Below are 20,384 nucleotides of genomic sequence, written 5' to 3' on the forward strand. Positions count from 1 at the left end.
GTTCAGGATAATCGTATCTATCGATTTGATGCGGTTTTGGCTGTATTGCTATGAGACAAAAATTTTGGTCGTGGGCTCTTATTCTAACATACATAGGTATTAAAGCCGCAGATTGGATTACAGCTTTAAGTTGTTCTACACGCTGTTATTGTGTTCCCGCTAAAATATAGTCCAACGCCAAAAAAATATAGGTAAAGTTTACGAAAAAGGATGTGAGATTTTTATGAGGACATCTCATCATCATCATTGTATGGTTGTTAAGCTAATCGTTCTTAGGACTGCACTTAGACCACAAGAGAACCCAATCATATATTTACTATTTATTTATTAATAAAAAAATTACAATTTAAATGCAATATCAAGTACCCATTATCGCGTGTTACGGAAACAATGTTAACAAGATTATTGATTTGTATCGTAACATTAACTCCGCAGCGTTATGGCTTCACTCTCAGTACGATAACGCCCGATAATGCGCCTAAAAGTGTACTGATTCATTTGTTTATTTATGGTTTTTATATCGTTTACTGAAAACCAAGGACGATATAGCTATACCGGGAGACAAAGCCCATACAAAAAAGCGTACCCCTGAAATGTATAGGACTTTTAGACTTAAAAATAGATGGCGCTGTTTCGCAGCCTGAAAGTGGCCAAAATCATATTATCCCCAAATATTTTGATGACATGCTCTATTTTAATATCATGGTATCACGTCAATACACATTTTGAAAAAAATAAATTTGTAGGCATCATCAGTGTAGTTATGATATATTCTTAGTATGAAGATTGTAAATCCTATATAGATAATCCTTGCTGAAAACTAATTTCTAACTGTAACTGCAGGAGAAAAGATCGAGAAATAATATTATTGACGAAGTAGGGCCACTTAATTGAAATAATAAGTAGGTATCTTAAACATTTAAATACGTAATTAGATGTCATACAGATTCCCTTTTAAGACCGACCGGCCAAATTCTCTTTGAGCTTGAAAAGCTGTAAACCATTGGCTCTGGCATGTCCATTTAATAGTTTTACCATAGAAATCCTTATTTATTATCACTTCATCTTATAAAACAAAATCCCCTGCCACATCTGCCTGGTTTGGTTTTTATATGTTCGGGATAAACTCAAAAACTACTAAACGGGTTTTCATGCGGTTTTTTCTATGCATCTTAGAATGATTCTAGGGGAAGGTTTAGTGTCTATTTTGTTGTTTATTTGTATGAATTGGTTGAAATATGTCATGCTGGAGTGGATGCCTATTGCGCATCAGCATCAGATACACCAAACGCACTTAATTGGACTCGCGGGCGAAGCGCTGTGCTAGACCATGACGTTTGAGATATAACAATACAATGTATGGTGAAACTGTTTCTCTTTCATAAGTCCTCAAAAAAGTCTTTAGTGTTCCTGATCAACGGGTGCCATTATTATTACACATCGGTAACTCGTTCCGTTTTGCCTTGAAAGACGGACAAACAAACAGACACACACACTTTCCCGTTTATAATATTAGTACGGATTTGTCTCTGGGCAGTAAACAAACTATGTAGATTCAATTATATTACTTGTGCGGCAGTCAACGAGAATTTTGCCAGAAACGTTCTATCTCTAAAATTAACTTTAGTACCAAAATATCTCTAATTTTACAAGAAACAAGTTATTTTTAACACGGATCTCTGTTGTTTTGACAGTAACTTTGTATTTGGTATGCAAATAGTACCTATTTAAAGTCGAAAATATCAGACACATTTAATTAATAATCATTAATTCATTACGCAAGCGATAAGACCGCCTGTTGTTTACCTTTGTTCGTGTTTCTTCCTTGTTTTGTATTGTTGTATTTTATCAAGGTGTGCAATAAAGAGTATTGTATTGTATTGTATTGTACGCAACTCGATATTCATCAATTTAATTAAGATCATATTATAGAACTTTCTCTTTGATTAAGACACATAAGAGTTAGGTAATTTAATACGTATCGTTATGCAAAAGTAATAGATATTAGTGAACAATAATGCCCGTGTGGTGACGGGTTAAGAATTTCACCACCCCCTTTCTTCCCGTGGGTGTCGTAGAAGGCGACTGTGGGATATGGGTTAAAACCTGTCACTGCAATGTCACAGTTTCGTTTTCTTTCAACCCCTTATATGCCAAGAGTGGCACTGAAACTTGAGTAGTTTCATGTGCTCTGCCTACCCCTTCATGGGATACAGGCGTGATTGTATGTATGTATGTAATAATGGATACATATATAACTTAATATAATATCATTATCCGATTACAGGATACACGTTTCACGAGGGTAAAGTTAAGCCCGGAATATAGAAGTAAATAAAGGTATTACCTCTAAAACATACAATTTAGCCCTAACACAGTCAGTGGCATGTTGAATTAATTTAAGCGCGGTACCGCGACACGCTATAACTTTGTCACAGTAAACAACGATTAGTTTCCGCATGCCATTAGCCCCCAGGTTAGTTTGCGTTAGAGCGACAAGGTCCTACATAATATGTGCTTAAGTGGTTAGATTAGACCGCAGGTTCACACATAGTTAATACCTATATGTATATGTCAGCAGCCGAATATAAGATCCGGCGGATCCTGAAATTACCGTAGACGTAAAAACTATTTTCTAGTTTCGGGGCAGATTGCCATAGGTACTTGCATCTGAGGCAACTTAAACTCAATGGTTCAATGTAACCACATCGTCAAAACATTACCTACACAAGAAATGGAATGACTATAAACAGTTGCGACACAAGTTACCCATCCTGGCGCTTCGAGCTAATGGCCCTATCCCGGTAAACTGCCGCGTAACTTAATAGCTCTTCAGCCGAGATTCTCAACTTTGCCCAGCAAAGTTTCAAGACTTTCAAGCAGGTCGTTAAAAGCAAAATTTGCCGAGATCTTGTCGTCAGGGTAAACATTGTGGAGGAGTAAGTATACAGCAGCACTTTGCCTCACGATATACGATATGGGAAAATAAAAACAGACTTATAAGTAAATTGAACCCCAATTTGTAAGTAGTTGCCTAATACTGGAGTCCATAAAACAAAAACAAAATGTTTTCTGAAGTATGTTCTGTTATGTTACACGTCCGAGTCAAACGAGTCGTTCAATAACATGTTAATATCACACGCTATTGCGTAACAGTGATTTCTACGGATAAAACAAAAACATTTAGGATCCAATTCGCACGTTTGTGCGTATTAAAATTAAAGCGACATCCCGCTCAAAGTTTGGAACAACGTGCGACCCGGATGCAGTGTGGTGCCACGACGCGATATCACTTATTAATTCAAAACCCTTTCCTTTTTTAGGAATATTCCAAAAATGTGGCATTGCAGTACCTCACGAATATTTAAATAACATTAAAAGTTACGACTGCCGCAAGTGCCGCATTAAATGTCGCAATTTTTGCTACCCACTGAATAAAATAAACTGAAAACCGCCGAGCAGCTACGTAAATTTTCTGCGGTTAGCTTACAGTCCAAGTCCTTCGAAATTATAACGTTCTTCTTCTTACGTTCCGTTCTTCTTGTTCGTTCGTTACGTTCTTCTTGTGTACGTAATTCAGATAAGGAAAAAGCCAGTGACGTAAATTGGTAGGTAATTGGTAAACAGAATTTATATAAAATTAAATTTCCGGGTCATTTACAGCTTTATCTCATTATCTGCTAAGTAGATTGCGTCGTCATCGGCATACGCCGCAATATAAATGTCTCACTTCGAATATATTTATAAAACATAATAAGAAGAAACGGATTTTATAGAACAATTGAAGTTCGTGGAGACGAAATGACAACAGAAACGAAATATGTAAAAAAAAAACAAACAAATCATAACCAATTGCAACTCTTTTCAGTTTCTTCAGTTTAGTTTCTTCGTCAACGTTAGCGAACCGGTGAATTCTTCGCTTTTGTCATACATATATTACCTTGTGAAGGGTGGTTGCAGAAAAAAAAATCAGTCTGAAAGCAGTTATCGTCTTTGACTCACTTATCCTACCGGCTGCGCCAAGTTTAACTAATACGTAAGGACACAGAGAACGTGAGTCCAAGATGGACACTGCTTTCAGACTGATTTATTCTTTTTCTGCAACCACCCTCCACATGCTAATAGAAGACATGACACAGACTTGAACTATTATTTGCAACGTCGGCGGAATGTATCTATTGGTGCCGTTGAGTCTATACTCCCGATGCGTTAGCAAAATCGTAACAATAATAAAATAAAAATAACCACCTAATGGAGCTCCTAGTTTCTTCATCATCCTCGTCAGACGGGATGTACTCTTCGGCGTGCGCTTTTCTATGCAGCGTGTACTTGACGTGCCCGTTAGTACCGTCGAGTCTGTAGTCCCCGCTGCGTCAGCAAAATCGTAACAAAAAATAAAATAAAAATAACCACCTAATGGAGCTCCTAGTTCCTTCGTCATCGTCATCGGCCTGCATATACTCTTTGTCGTATACCTTTCTATGCGGCGTGTGTTTGGGCGTGCCCGTTGGTATCGTCGAGTCTGTAGTCCCCGCTGCGTCAGCAAAATCGTAACAAAAAATAAAATAAAAATAACCACCTAATGGTGCTCCTAGTTCCTTCGTCATCGTCATCGGAGGGCATATACTCTTCATCGTACACTTTTCTGTGCGGCGTGTGTTTAGCGTGCCCGTTGGCGCCGTGCAGTCTGTACTCGCAGCTGGCGTGGTGCAGGCGCGCGCCCGCCGGCTCCACCAACACCTCGCAGTTACACGGCATGTTTCAACTGGCCGGATAACAAAAAGAAAAAAAGGATAAAAAAAAATCAAATATTTGTAATTGAAAACTTGTCAATAAATATAAGCGATATCATTCAGACAACCATTGGTTAGCGGTCAGCGCGCAGCGGGTCATTGATAAAAATTCAACCCGCTGGTTAAGTTATTGTCAATTCGCTTGGGAATTTTCACCAACATAAACTGAGCAGTTTAACAAAACTAACATCAAGATATACGTTCGCAACATGTTCGCAAGTATGTATTCAAGTCCTTATGACCTATAAACCCAACAAAACGTCGTAGATACTAAAAATAAACAGCAATCCCGCCTGCCGACGGCTTCCTCGCAGGAATACCTCACTTCCCGGAGCTCGGATATTGCCGGGGGCGGCGGATTGCTGACAACTCGAGACAAACACTCGTGTCGGATGTTTACACGTGATCGTAATTTGGAATACATTTTATACGTGCCGAAAAGGTAAAAGAGCTAGTTTAATTTCAAGAGCTAACATCGCAAGTACATACACGTGTTATGACATAAAAACACGATTAAGCCTTCCTCAGGCGGCTGCCTCGCAGGAATGTCTCACTTCCTGGGCCTCGGATATTGTCGGGGGCGGCGGATTGCTGTGTCGACTCGATACAAACACTCGTGTCAAATGTTTTGCACGTGATCTTAATAGGGGAATTACCTACGCAAAATTCTGCTAAGTGGGTGCCGCTAATACCGGACTAAGAGCCCAGCCCATAAACATGAGCGTTTGAGAAAGTTAGTGTTTTTTTAAAACCTTATAGCAAAAACCGGCCAAGTGCGAGTCGGGCTCGCGCACAAAGGGTTCCGTAGCAGCAAATATAATAAACTTATTATGTCAATTTATACACCTGCCAAAATTACAGTTAAATCAACCTATCTCAAAAACTATAAGAGATACTTTGATCAAACCAAAAATCGTTGAAAGAGTTAATTAGCATGCATCACCTCTATTTTTTTTAGAATTTTATACCCCGTAGTTATAAAAATAGAGGGGGGGGACATACTTTTTACGACTTTGAGAGCTGATATCTCAAAAACCGTTCACTTTAAGAAAAATGTTTTTTAGAAAACTTTATATCATTTTAAAAGACCTTTCCATTGATACCCCACACGGGTATGTACATCGAAAAAAAATTTTCATCCCTCAGTTACATGTATGGGGGCCCCACCCCAATTCTTTTTTTTTACTATTTAGTGTCATAATTTTGTAGCGGTTCATACAACACATATTCCCATCAAATTTCATCACTGTAGTACTTATAGTTTCCGAGTAAATCGGCTGTGACAGACGGACAGACGGACAGACGGACAGACGGACAGACGGACATGACGAAACTATAAGGGTTCCGTTTTTGCCATTTTGGCTACGGAACCCTAAAAAATGGCCGACGGGCCGAACAAATATGCAGACATTAAACGTCGATATATGGACTCTACATTATCCCAAAGTTTCATCCTTGAGAAAATGAGGAAGGTCTGGCGGCTCTGGGCTCTAAGTCCATGCATTGTGAATTGTGAAGGGCCTACCGCGAACCTTGTTGCCTCTTTATTGCACTTGTAAGTTCGGACGTAAGTGTGACAAGGAAGGAATACGTTGAATGCGGTTTACGGTAGACCCTGTGTAAACCGCTTTGATGCATTCAAGTCATATAAAATGTCTCAAATAATTATGTGAGACATAGTATGTATAAATTATTCGATGGTTTAATGTGTGTGATCCGATGCAAAAAATCTGGTAAAATTGTATTGAAACTTATTAAACATGTACCTACATGTACCATCTTATGTAAACATACAATTTATGGCAAATAAATGAAATGAAATGCTATCTGGCGGCAGACCAGTACCGTAATATTCCCTATTGTGATACATTTCTGTACCTAAAAGGTAAAAAAGTTACAAATAAATAAATAGATAAATAAATATTGGGGACACCTTACACAGATCAACTTAGCCCCAAACTAAGCAAAGCTTGTACTATGGGTGCTAAGCGACGATATACATACTTAAATAGATAAATACATACTTATATACATAGAAAACATCCATGACTCAGGAACAAATATCTGTGCTCATCACACAAATAAATGCCCTTACCGGGATTCGAACCCAGGACCGCGGCTCAGTAGGCAGGGTCACTACCGACTGAGCCATCAGACCGGTCGTCATCAAACATAGGTATAACAGTGCCAGTATTAAAAATCAAATACACGTGTTATGACCTATAAACTCAGTGAACCCTTTCTCAGACGACTTGCTCGAAGGAATTCCTACTTCCTGAAGCTCGGATACTACCGGCGGTGAAGTGCTGTATCAACTAGAGACGAATACTCGTGTTTATTGTTTGCATAATATTGAATGAACCATTCAACGTTTAGACTAAAAGTCCAAGTAGATATTTATAGGTACAGTCAACCAATTGGAACCCTAGGCCACTCTACAACCATGTCAAAATGACAAGCAGTATGAGATTTCTTACAATCTGATTTATAACGTCACTATGACATAGTTCTACAGTGGCCCAGGGTTCCAATTGGTTGACTGTACTTAATAGCATGCAAAATTTACAATCATCTTAAGAATTACACAATGACGGATATCCGATTCTCTATAGGTCATAAAGACTTGAATACATAATATGGTCTGGCCACAGATGAAAGGACAGGGGAATAAGATACTACCAGTACCAGCCCGCCTAGCCGAAAAAACAATCGTTAACGCTAGAAGCCGATCAAAACGCGGTCTGGCTCCGTTGCACCAATACGGTAGAGCGATAGAGGCAGCTCTAGCTACTATAACGATATTATTATCGTAAGCGTTTATGCCTTTGGCTACGTATATACCCAGATGTAGTGTTTTCTTTTTCCTATCCTTAACAAGTTACGTTAGGTTAACGAGGGCTACTAACTATGACCATGACCGTGAAGTCTCGGCTTTATGACATCGACGAAAAACCAGAACAAAAACAAACAGAACTACCTTTCATAAACAATACAACAATTATACATTTCCTGGAGCTCGGATATTGCCACAGACAACCAATAAATACTGTGTAGTGTACCTGTTTACATTGTTTTTTTTTTTGTTAGATACCTGTACCACATACTAACAACTTCATTCCATTAGGTAGGCCAAATTAGCGACGAATTGATGCTGCAAAATATACGACTGTAAAAGGTGGTAAAGGGGTGATATTGTTCCCTTTACCGAGCGCAGACTAATTGGGTTGAGGGTCCCAATAAGTCGACACTCTTATAAGATGGTGAGGGTTCAGGCCTGGCTTAACAGAACAACAACAACGATTCCAATTGGATTTATTTAGACAACACAAGAGTTACACGCAAGTTTACACAAATAGTCTTATGCAATGTAGTCTAGTAACACTATGTAACACGAATGCCGTGAGTGATATATCTAGCACTGTACACTGTTGCTTTCACTGAACTTCACTTTGACTATGGACGCGACGGTAGCGGGTGTACCGAAAAGAGGTGACGTAACGAGACGTACTCCGAACCGGGCTCACGCCTTGCTAGTAGAAGACTCTCCGTGTGTGATCGGAATTGCGACCTTACGCCAAACGCAGGGGTTTACGCAATGTGTGATCGGAACGGGCTTTCTCCGTACTTAGCAAGGAGCTATCTTAGGCCTAGAGTAAGGTCCTAGTTAGGAGCAGACTGGGATGTCAACTGACTTGGGATGTGTCCCGGCGGGCTTTTATACCACCCGACGGCGTGGGTGAAAGCGACGCTTCCTTCCTGAGTAACGGGACGCTGGACCCGCGCATCTGCAGTGGCCGGCCATCGCAATGTAGAAACAATGGTGCGGTACCGTTGGAATCGGAAGGGCCGGCGGAACCTTCTACCTGCATTACGCGTGGGAAACTTGGTCGTGCTACAGTCTCCCCCTCTGGATCCGACGACGTCCCGGCGAGGAGTCAGCACTAGGTAGCACTTCTTCTTTTCCATCGATTTTGCTTTTACATGCCCCTTGAGCTTCTTAGTCTTCTTCTTGAAGTTTTTGAGTGGCTGGGGTGGTGGTTCCGTAGGGGCCACCACCTCTTCATGATATAGCGCAAACGCTGCATCTTGGGGAGGTTTAATCTTCTCCGGACAGTCACTATTCCGAGTGACTATGCATGATGCGAGCTGACGTTGTGACTTTACGTCAGAGCTATCTTGTTTTGGTGCAAGTTTAACACGCTCAGCATGAGCTGGAATGACTACTGCTGGATCACGTGGCTGCATCTTCAAAGCTTCCTGACTATTCTTGTCTAATGCTTCTTTTCTTATTTCCTCCCTTTCTTCCGTAGAGGGAACTTGCGTACAGCCTACTTGAAGTTTTGCTGTAGGGCTTGGCCCTATTTCACCAGGTACGCTTGGGGCCCAAGAATATAGGCCAACGCTCTGGTCTCCTGGATTTGCATTTCTGCAGCAATTAGGACACTTGCTGCGAACGACGCCGGGTCTGCCGCATCCGTAGCAACTGATGTTAACCGGTGCTGATGGAGCAACCTTGCTCACATCTCCCCCTGCAGTTGAGCTCATCTCTTGTTGTTGCCGCTTCTTTGTGCGACAATCTGCTTCGGCGTGCCCGTTCTTATCGCAGTACTCGCAGCGTTGTCGGCCTGAAGTGTTCCGTTTATTGTTTGAAGGTACTGAGGCAACATTTTCTTCCCAGCTCGTCTTCTTTTCCAATAGGATTTCTTCAGCGCTCCGTGCGAGTTTCAGAAGTTCGTCGATCGATTTGAAAGCGCTTCTTGGCACCATTTCCCGTATATTCAAGTGGAGCTGACCATAAATCATATGGAGTTGATGGGTCTCCGGTGGGATTGGTGCAGGCAGCTGGGCTATGAGTGCCCTCTTCTTTGCGACGAACTTCTCAGTGGGGGTTTTCGCATCCTGCTTGAGTTCTATTATCCTCTGATACAGGATGTCCGCTGGTATTTTCGGGGCGAATGCGTGCCGAAGCCGATTCTCAAAATCCGTCCAGGACTTGACGTCTGACTTGGCACCTTCCCACCAGACAGCGGCGTCTCCTTTTAAAAGGAGGGTAAGCCCTTCGAGAGCATTCTCGTCGTCAATGTTCTCGATTTTCTTGTACACGTTGATAGCTGCGAGAAAAGTCTCTGCAGCCTCGTTTTCGCCAGTCCCGTCGTATACTGCGTTGCATCGTGCGAATGACCCTTGTCTGCTTGCCGGTGCCAGAGCTGCGATGATGCGCTGGAGCTGTTCTTCGGTCATCGTGAGGGCCATCTTCGCTCTGTGTTGTGCTCGTGTTCTAGGTTCTGAAGCCAGGGCCACTTAGTTGGGCGCCAGTTGTAAAAGGTGGTAAAGGGGTGATATTGTTCCCTTTACCGAGCGCAGACTAATTGGGTTGAGGGTCCCAATAAGTCGACACTCTTATAAGATGGTGAGGGTTCAGGCCTGGCTTAACAGAACAACAACAACGATTCCAATTGGATTTATTTAGACAACACAAGAGTTACACGCAAGTTTACACAAATAGTCTTATGCAATGTAGTCTAGTAACACTATGTAACACGAATGCCGTGAGTGATATATCTAGCACTGTACACTGTTGCTTTCACTGAACTTCACTTTGACTATGGACGCGACGGTAGCGGGTGTACCGAAAAGAGGTGACGTAACGAGACGTACTCCGAACCGGGCTCACGCCTTGCTAGTAGAAGACTCTCCGTGTGTGATCGGAATTGCGACCTTACGCCAAACGCAGGGGTTTACGCAATGTGTGATCGGAACGGGCTTTCTCCGTACTTAGCAAGGAGCTATCTTAGGCCTAGAGTAAGGTCCTAGTTAGGAGCAGACTGGGATGTCAACTGACTTGGGATGTGTCCCGGCGGGCTTTTATACCACCCGACGGCGTGGGTGAAAGCGACGCTTCCTTCCTGAGTAACGGGACGCTGGACCCGCGCATCTGCAGTGGCCGGCCATCGCAATGTAGAAACAATGGTGCGGTACCGTTGGAATCGGAAGGGCCGGCGGAACCTTCTACCTGCATTACGCGTGGGAAACTTAGTCGTGCTACACGACCTAATACTTTACACAATCAAACTCTAAATAGTGTCGGGGGGCAATGAATAATAAGATTGCAATATTTAAAAACATGTCCGAATACTAGACCCACATTTAAAAAAATTTTATTGTTCGAGTATACAGATATGTTTCGTCAAACTATAGGTATACATAATTTATTATAATTTATTTTATATTAATTTTCAATTTATAATTTATATATAGTAGTGTGACTACTTGAAAAAAGAACAAATCAAAAATTATTCTATAAAAATCATTTGATTTGTTCCCTAGTTGTATAGATGGCAGTACCATCTCTCTCGCTATATCGTAATCCTGCAAAGGATTCGTATAGGAGGTGCAAGCACTAATTGCTCGCCCTAAGAGTTGGTCAAAAAGGCGCCTAGCCATATCAGGGATAACATACACTAGAGAAATTTCGTCGGGTACCACGGCGGGCGGGTGGTCTAGTGGTGAAGACGTTAGCCGCGTAAGCTGAAGACCCGGGTTCGTTTCCCGGCTCGGCCACCAGTGGGCCTTGTCGTTTTTTTTTTCGTGTATGATATCTATTTCAATTTATTATAATTGGTTATATCTTAAATGTTTTGTTAATATAGGCAACTAGGCATGTCTGCGATTCATTAGAATCTTAGGTCATTGTTTTGGTGGCATATTCTGTTTTTTTTAAGAGGGGGCTAGTGCAAAAGTATGGCGCTTGCATTTAAATAATATTTGCAACTTTTGCAAGGGCGGTTTCCGCAGTTTCTAACAGACTGTTAGCTTATTGTAAAAAGAAAACACGTAAGATTTTTTTTAGATAGTGACCGTGCATAAAATTCATGGCTGTATTTATTTGTATATTAATCTTACCCGATATTATTTAATCTAAAGTATATTTTCAAAATATGTAAATAACACAAAAGGTTAAAGTTTAGCGCGACACGCCATAGCTTTTGTGTCATTCTACTTTCCTAATTGCCCACGTATGCCATAGCGCAAAAAGTCGGCGTCCGTAATAAGACGTGTGCGAGAGAGCGGCAACAGCATCCTGCGGATGATAGCAGACAGGCTGGACTCGCCCGTCCTTGGCCGGTTCGTGGATCTGCACGTGAGGGATCCGTGAAAGTATTGTTTATTGTTTATTGTTTGTGTTGTGTTAATATTTTATTTTATTTGTACTAAATTAGTCTAACATAGTTATTAAGTTTTAGAGCTACTAACCATATTATGGAACCTGTCTTCTGAAATAAATGATTTTTTTTTTTTTATTTTTTTTTTTTATTTATTTATAGCATGTTATGAATTATGAACTTATGAACGTACGCTCAAGGACGCGTAAATGTCAATGAAATATACAATTTGCAACATGACATTCTAGTCGCGATGGCGTCTTTCGCATAGGGTCGCGGGTTATCATTGTTATTTTTGAAACTATGAACGTTGTTGGAAATTTAACAGTGACAATATTGTTGATTGAGACTGATAAGCTCAGCTGTGTTGCCAAACAGATCTCAAGGTCGGCGACCAGTACCGAAACTGGTTAACGGTATTTATAGTGTATGACGGACATAGGTACATTATTTTTAACGAGCATGTATAGAAGTAATAGGAAAAATGTGATTCAAAATGAGACTCTTTTCTGAGACCATGTTATGTGGAATTAGGTTTTGATATTAACTTAATTATAAAAAAAAGTAGTACCTACAAAAACACTATTCTCAGAAGTTGTATTTTCTTGTAATTCAATATAATTTTTTGTATATTTTATTCCTAAAATACTTTCCCACGAATTGTTCATTGTAAACTTCTTGTTTATGTTTTTTTAAAGTGCATGTTTGTTATGTAAACAATTAAACATAGGTAAACAAAAACAAGCATGAATAGATAAATACGACTTAAATCCTTACCTATAATTCAGTAATTTCACAGAACACAATATTAACAATTAATAAACACAATTTAAATCACAAAACACGTTGTGCTAAGTCAAGTTTCGAGAGGAGAATAGTCCGCGAGTGGCGTGACGTCCGCACTAGCGACAATCAACGTAGTAATGCCAATAGTCGCACCCTAGCGATACAGTCCGCAAATACGGGCGCACATTGTCTATTCATTTTGTTATTCTAAATACAAGTCCGAGTAGCAGCGAAATACGGGTAATTTGGCTACTATACTCATACGACAGCTTTGTGCCTACAAGTTTCGAGATGCAAAAAGCGCGGTAGATTTCCAAACAAAACGTATTTTAATCCCAATAATGGCATTGGACCATTTGCACCCTAGTTCAGTCGTTATATACGGGCGGCTCTATTAGTTTAGGTATATTTATTTATACGGGTTTCTAAATACAAGTTTTAGAAACGGCAAAATACAGGCACTTTAAAAGGTACTTAATATTGATTTGTTAAACGGGTGTTTAGACACTTTTGAGATGCAGCGAATAGGTACGGTAAGTATATGACGGACCGCACACACGCGACAACCAACACATAATTTGATCGTAAACCAAGTGCTATAGTCGTTACAAAATAAGGGCAGTTTGATAACTTACGATTTCCTAAACCTTCTGAAAAGCGAATGCGACCAGACAGACTGGTAACAGCGAACAATTAATCAATGCGTAGTTGTGTATCTATTTTACGTGTACCATCACCACACCACACCACATAGATACCACTTTCAATCCTAAGTAATTGTCAATAAATGTGACAGAAGGGTGTCCTCTAACTCATCTGTTGCTGATAATTTTACCTCAGTACCTCACGTAGGTATAAGTAAAGTGCTTTGTGTTATGTACATAGGCATGTTTGTTTCGATACAAGTTTCGAGAACCGTATAGCGACGTTCGCGAAATCGCGACTGACCACTCTGATAACGCACTTACGACGTCAGTGGTGAACAGCAATCAACGTATTCGTAGTTTACCCGCATACATGATGTACGGTCAGCAACAAAACTGCAATAACGATGTGGGTCGCAGGCACCAAATCGTCTGTCACCGATTTAATGTTCTCAATTTTTATTTGTAAGGTATTTCCATTGATGCGTGCCTTTGATGTGTTTGCATAGCTGGGCATTAACTCGTTAATCCGTTAATCGTTAATTAACGAAGTTAACATTTTGGTTAACGGATTAACTTTTAAGTTAACTTTAAAAAATGTTAACGGATTCGTTAACTTCCGTTAAATTTCTTCGAGTCCGTTAATCGTTAATCCAGTTCCGCACGCGTCGAGTAAAACTTGCTCTGCCCGCTACTGTAAAAGCCCGGAGTGCGGCGAAACCTAGGATTTTCCCGTAAATTCACAGTCTACAGACCAATTGGTGCCTTAGGATCACTTGTTCGAGACCTGCTAAAGTTTATTAGTCCTACGACACCCATCACTAACTGGGAAATAGAATGCAAATCATCAGGCATGACACACAAATCGCGCAACCGACGCATCAAGCCAAAGTTCGGCGGGCCGCGCTATTTACTAAGTTACCGTGGATCACAATTTCGATTAGAGGTGTCTCAATCCGGGGAACCTACGTCCATGACTATGACCACATGAATGAATATCTACAGGTCACCAAAGTAAAACCTAGAATTTACCGAACCTACGTCGGTTAAGTCCAAAGAGGACAATATTTATTAACATTTCGCTTTTACCAATTGGCAGCTGGGATTTTTTAAGCGATTTTGGCGAACTTCGCGCTTTTACAATAACAATATAAACTTACGCAAATATTAAATAGTTGATAACTGATGCAACTAGCTACAGTGAAATGATTTTTTTTATCACGATTAACGGATTATCGATTAACTTTAACTTCCGTTAAATTTGTTGAAATGTATCGCTTTAACGATTAACGAAGTTAACTTTTATAGAAACGGATTAGCGATTATCGAAGTTAACTATTTGATTAACGGTGCCCAGCTATGTGTGTTTGTTAGTTGTGGTTGATGCAACTGGCCCTAGGCTAGAGCTAGAACAAGCTATAAGATGGCAAAGATTTTGATAGCATAGATAGATTATAGAAAAGGCTGTGCAAGCTTTATTTAAAACATCAAACTTCTATGACATTAACTAACACTTCCACAGACTATGTTATCAAAATCCCTACCAACGTAGCTTGGTCTAATCCTATTATTTTCTTATTCATCCGTAACTTTGTCCTTCTCGTAAATTTGTTTACAGATTCCCCCGGAAACTTCTTTTCAGGATGATTATTATGAATTCAACCGTGAAGGCGTAATAAAAAACAAATTAGCCAACTTAATTTCGTATTTTACAGTTTAAAATGAGTTTCTTTTTACAAAATCATGCTTTCGTTTCGTTAGGCCATCATCAAGGCCGTTTAGGCCACACAGCTGGCGGATGCACGGAGCGGATTAAGCGTGAACGCGTGGATTTTACCTACATAATTATATGCCCGTGTGCAATGTATCAATGGCCCTGAGGTTGTAGCCAAGAGTACAATCGTTGATAATCTGTAGAGAATTGTATTGCATCGCGGATGGTCGATAATGTATGAGCTACATAATAGTATACAGAAAAGATTACCAATAATAAAAAATATAACTTCACGTATGTGTGATGAATGGTGGCAATAGAAATGGACTACTGAAGTATATTACAGACGGTAAATATATTCCCGATAGCGCCGCGCCAATTGGTCAAACGTTCAGAAGCTTGCTGACCGTACTCTTTCTCTTTATTTCTCCGCGGCTGCATCCAGTTCTCTCATTAATCAAACGGCCATTGCCGGCGCGTTGGTCGAATGATGTATGAGATTTTTCCCAACCCAACAGGATAATGAACAGTTTATTGATATTTCTCTAGTGTCCACATGATGAATGGTCATGGTAATGATGAATTATATTACCCGGGAATATTTTCCTGTTGGGAAAATTCCCGGAAACGTTGGCTTTAAACATGATCTGTGGTCGTTAGTGTAGTTACCTTTCTGACGTGCCAATACTTGACACTTGTACAGTGAACACTGTAAACAGAACAAGTGAAATATTTACTATAGGTATGCACATAAACTGAAAATTAAATCAGTAAGATGTCATTCTATTAGGTACGTACATACGTTCGAAAATCGAATTGCCCTGAAAGTCTTAACGACATCATGATTTACATCGGTTCGAAGATAGAACTCGTTGGCAGAAGCACGACCAAAAGACCAAACCGATATCGACGTGTAAATTGTAAAGTACCGACTGCCGGGTACGGAAATACTAGGTATTTTTTATTATATAAAATATGTTATTTTAATATTTCCTGCAATTACGACACACGATTTCGACCGAAACTCAATACAATATTTAAAATTACGACATAAGATGAAAAATATGTACTGAAATAATAATGAAGCAAAATTAGACCATTATAAGTACAACCAGTTCCTATAGGCAAAAATAATAGTAATTTGTAATTATCTTAAAAATAAATAACTCTTTGACTTGAGTCTTTATACTCTCTATAGTTGAAATGAATACCTACCTAATTGTTCAATCGTCAGACATATCGTCGCTATCGCTCTTTTTATCAAACGGAAATAGGTATCAGCCTTGTTTCCTAGAAACGTTACTTTCTATGGTGCATGGTTAACGCACATGACATGGCCTTCTCATTCTAAGTATGGGCGGATTACGAGGTTAACACACCACACCGATTATTCATTATTACGTCGTACCTGTAAAGTCCAAACGGCACAGCCCTATGTAAGAGGGAAATGCGAATTCGCATCAAATGTGAAGACGATCTTAGATACCGAGAAATGACCGGAACCGGAAAATTCCCGCGGGACAACACTAGCCGGAAATTCTCATTGTACAACAGTGTTGGTTCCGCTGAACTGAAAGAGTTTTTTTGTGAACTGGAAACAAGCAATGTTACGAGTGAATAGCAGCGATGCTTCTGATGTTGAGCTCTTTTTTGGAGTTTCAGCAGATTTTTAAATGTGTTTGTTTTTATTTATTTGAATTACTCAATGTGAATGTGATAACATACAATATAAGTAGAAAAAATACATATGTTGAAATGGCGTAAACAAAGCCTTAATAACGGTAGACATGAGATGGTCTTATTTCATCCGAAAATCTTCAGATAGCGATAGCACCTCATGCTAAGCAGCTCGTTCGAATCAGCTGTTTAGATATGTACGTAAATGGTGTCTGAAAAACTAACGGGTTAGTTGGAAACAACAGAAACAAATGATATCCAAACTGCAAAAAAAGTTAAGATATCAGTACGTTGCACAACGGTACGAAAAAGATTATGGCATAGGCTACATATTACCTAATACTGAACCACTAAGAAAGTATGTATGTATGTATGTATGTATGTACGTGCAAAACCGTGTAGGCAGATATAGCACACTTATAATTTAATACCTATGTAAGGATGAAAATGATCGCAAAATGGCACATGTTCCTTTCATTAACCAAATTGGCCTGCACTTACCTAAATTGAAATGATCACGGCAATTGCCGGCAGTGGAAACGAACGCGAACACGGCAGAATCAAACAAACTTATTATATTTTACTTATTTTAGTGATGTGGATGTTTTTAAGTATAAAAAGGGTTATAGTGAATTATCTTACAAAATATGCCCTTGCGAATGTGGACTTTTTGTAGACCTACAAAAGAGGTATATATATATATATATATACAGGGTGTCCCAAGACCATGGGACATGAAGGGAAAGTACCTAAAATATCACAGATAGGATATATTGCTGAAAGAAGACTTTATTTTATTTTTAAAACTTGGTAAAACTGCATTCAAAAAAAATTTTTTTTTTTTTTTTTAATGTATGGACAAATTTTAAGGCTAAGGAGTCTGCCATGTAAAATGTTAAAATTCATGGTCTTCCTTTTATCTCCGACACTATGTTATTTAGAGAAAGATAATCTTTATGATGAAGCCTGATCGGTATGACAAAATTACAGGATGTTTTTTTTTTCTCGTGTAGCGGGTTTGATTCCCGGTTTAACCATGTAATTATTTAAAAATCTATGAATGGAGTTTTACTTAGTTTTAAAAATAAAATAAAGTCTTCTTGTAGCAAAATACCCTATCTACGATATTTAAGGTACTTTCCGTTCATGTCCCATAGTCTTGGGACACCCTGTATATATATATATATATATATATATATATATATATATATATATATATATATATATATATATATATATATATATATATATATATATATATATATATATATATATATATATATAATCCAATCATACATTATGTTTTATACATATTATACATATATCTCAATTAATATGCGCAATGGGCAGCTTAGCCAGCGAATTTTAATAACCATGTTTCAGTAAATTCACACTATAAAACTTTTACAAATTAGATACTTAACCTTCCTCAAGATTCGCTCTACTCATAGGTGGAAACCACGTGAAATACCGTTGACAAGTTTTTGAGTTTATCTCCTAACACACACAATAGTTTTTATAAATAAAGTATTGTTTAACTTTTGTGTTAAGTATGTGTGAATTTGAATAATTTGATTTAATCTCCTACATAGACACAGACACGCGCAGAAGGATTTCGTTTTATAAGGTGTAAGTAGTGATAGTGATGATGCGTATTAGACGTCCAACCGACAATGTCATTCATTTCGCGGGGGTTTCCTCGCGCTAACTCACAATACGTCTGAGTAGTGACTACCTCTAGTCCAGTAAGTATTACACAAGTCGATGAATAAGTCGGACCAATCTGACTCAGCATAGAGTTTGAAATGAATTCTCAAAGCTGGGTTAATTAGAACATATTTTTAGGACAACCCTGTGCAATAATAGCAGCAAACCTTGCAAACATTGGTGCAGCACAGATTATAATTTAATTGTAAATTCGTATACCTCTGCCATATCCCATCGGCCAAGTTAAAACGGAGTACAAAAACTAAGGGCACCTATGAGTTGAGCAGCGATGAGATGCTGTTGTGTTAGTGCCTTCACTTTCAGGGGGCCCGGTCAGTGACAGCATGACGTACCTACCCACGAGTACTCAACTAGACAATGATGGCCAAAACTAACTGTGTTCAGCTCACACAAGTTGAATGACCCCCGGATGTTAGGCACTGCGATGAACTAAAAGAGATACCTATAGCCGTTGTCAGGTTTGAACGTTTTGGAAAATGAAAATACTAGAAGATCAATAAAATTCTGATAGTCAATCTTCAAAGACAAAATGCTTGATTACTAAATATCTAAAGGTTGACTGGTAGAGAATGCCTTATGGCATTAAGTTCGCCTATTGTACATTGTGTTTCTTTGTTCAATAAAGATTAAATAAATAAATAACTTTATATTTCAATCAATTCACACAAAATCTAACAAATTATATACATACTTAATCCTTACCCAAGAATCAATCTATTCGAAGATGAAAACCGGATGAAAATTCAGTTTAGTAGTTTTAGAACTTATCGCCAACATACGAACAGACACACAGACAGACTTTGTTTTATAATGTGTAGAACTTAAAAGTAATGGAGTACGTACGAGTATAATAACTTAGGCATGATTATAACTCGCGATCTTCCGGACCAATGAACCCGTCACAAAAGGCTGTGGGTTTGAATCTCATGCTTGGTACGTTTTGTTAACAAACTCACTCTTTTCAGAAAAATAATTTTGTGGATGATATTAGGTAGACAGATGTAAGTATCTAAAACTTCATTCATAAATTATTAAACTAGGTACAATATTATCACGCATATTTCGAAAGAAACGTCTAAGCAGTCAGAACCAGGAAATTAAACGCATTGTTGGCGAGAGCAACTTTCCCTCATTCTCAAGCGCGAAATGGGTCATGTCACCTTGTTTACCGAAGCAACAACGCAACGCGTAATTAGGTACAAGTAGGACGCTATCATTACCAGCCTATAGAAACGTACTGAGACGTTCAGAAAGGACGCTTCTCTGCGCATAGTGACAGGACTTAAAGCAGGTTAAAGTCATTACGCTGATGAGGAGACAATGCACATTGACGGTTCTTTCCTCGTTGACAAATTAGAGTAGGTACTCACTCGTCCCGCAGTTCGTCGTGGTCGAAAGACATGGTGGCTGTGGCACTACACTACACTTTAATAGAATGTTTTCGGTGTGAGCATGGATCGATGGCGTGGAGCGCGGGTATCGCGGCGTGCACGGGCGCTGTCGGCGACAGAATGAGGCTGGCGAGGTTTTCCGCCCTAGGAGAATGCGCGTAAGGCTGCGCGGCGCCCAGCCTCTCAACTGGAAATTAAACTGACAGGACGAAGGCCTTATTGCTACTAGATAAAGTTTCTATTAGTCAAATGCGTTAGTACAAAAGTTTTCAACGTTCGCGAGGCGAAGCTTATCTCGACAGGGCTTCTGAAACTTTAGTTTTGAATGCAGTATGAGCTAATGATTCTTAAATCACTTTTAATATCTCGATAATTGTAGGTATACTTTTTATGATGGAACGGTAACGCGTATGCAGTGCGGGCTTAGCTATACTGTAACTGCATTAGTCTAATGATTAGATTGTAATCTATAGTTATAGGCTTGAAAA

At 39.4% G+C, this 20,384-nt stretch overlaps 1 protein-coding gene across 4 annotated transcripts in view; it reads right to left on the reverse strand.

Annotated features, from left to right (window-relative positions):
- Nucleotides 1-20,021, reverse strand: part of LOC125232573 (uridine phosphorylase 1) — a 42,607-nt gene extending 22,586 nt beyond the window's left edge. Inside the window, exons 1-2 of one of the 4 annotated variants that reach the window (XM_048138331.1) lie at nucleotides 19,876-19,897; nucleotides 4,580-4,765 (exon numbers count right to left, since the gene is read on the reverse strand). In XM_048138331.1, coding sequence (XP_047994288.1) covers nucleotides 4,580-4,758 — 179 coding nt within the window. In that variant the 5' untranslated portion in view covers nucleotides 4,759-4,765; nucleotides 19,876-19,897. Of the gene's footprint in view, nucleotides 1-4,579; nucleotides 4,766-12,733; nucleotides 12,868-19,875 lie in introns of those variants that run through there. The other 3 variants (XM_048138407.1, XM_048138467.1, XM_048138525.1) reach the window with 3 other exon arrangements.
- Between the last annotated feature and the right edge of the window lie 363 nt (nucleotides 20,022-20,384).

Source organism: Leguminivora glycinivorella, chromosome 1, assembly GCF_023078275.1.
Source record: "Leguminivora glycinivorella isolate SPB_JAAS2020 chromosome 1, LegGlyc_1.1, whole genome shotgun sequence".
NCBI lineage: Eukaryota > Metazoa > Arthropoda > Insecta > Lepidoptera > Tortricidae > Leguminivora > Leguminivora glycinivorella.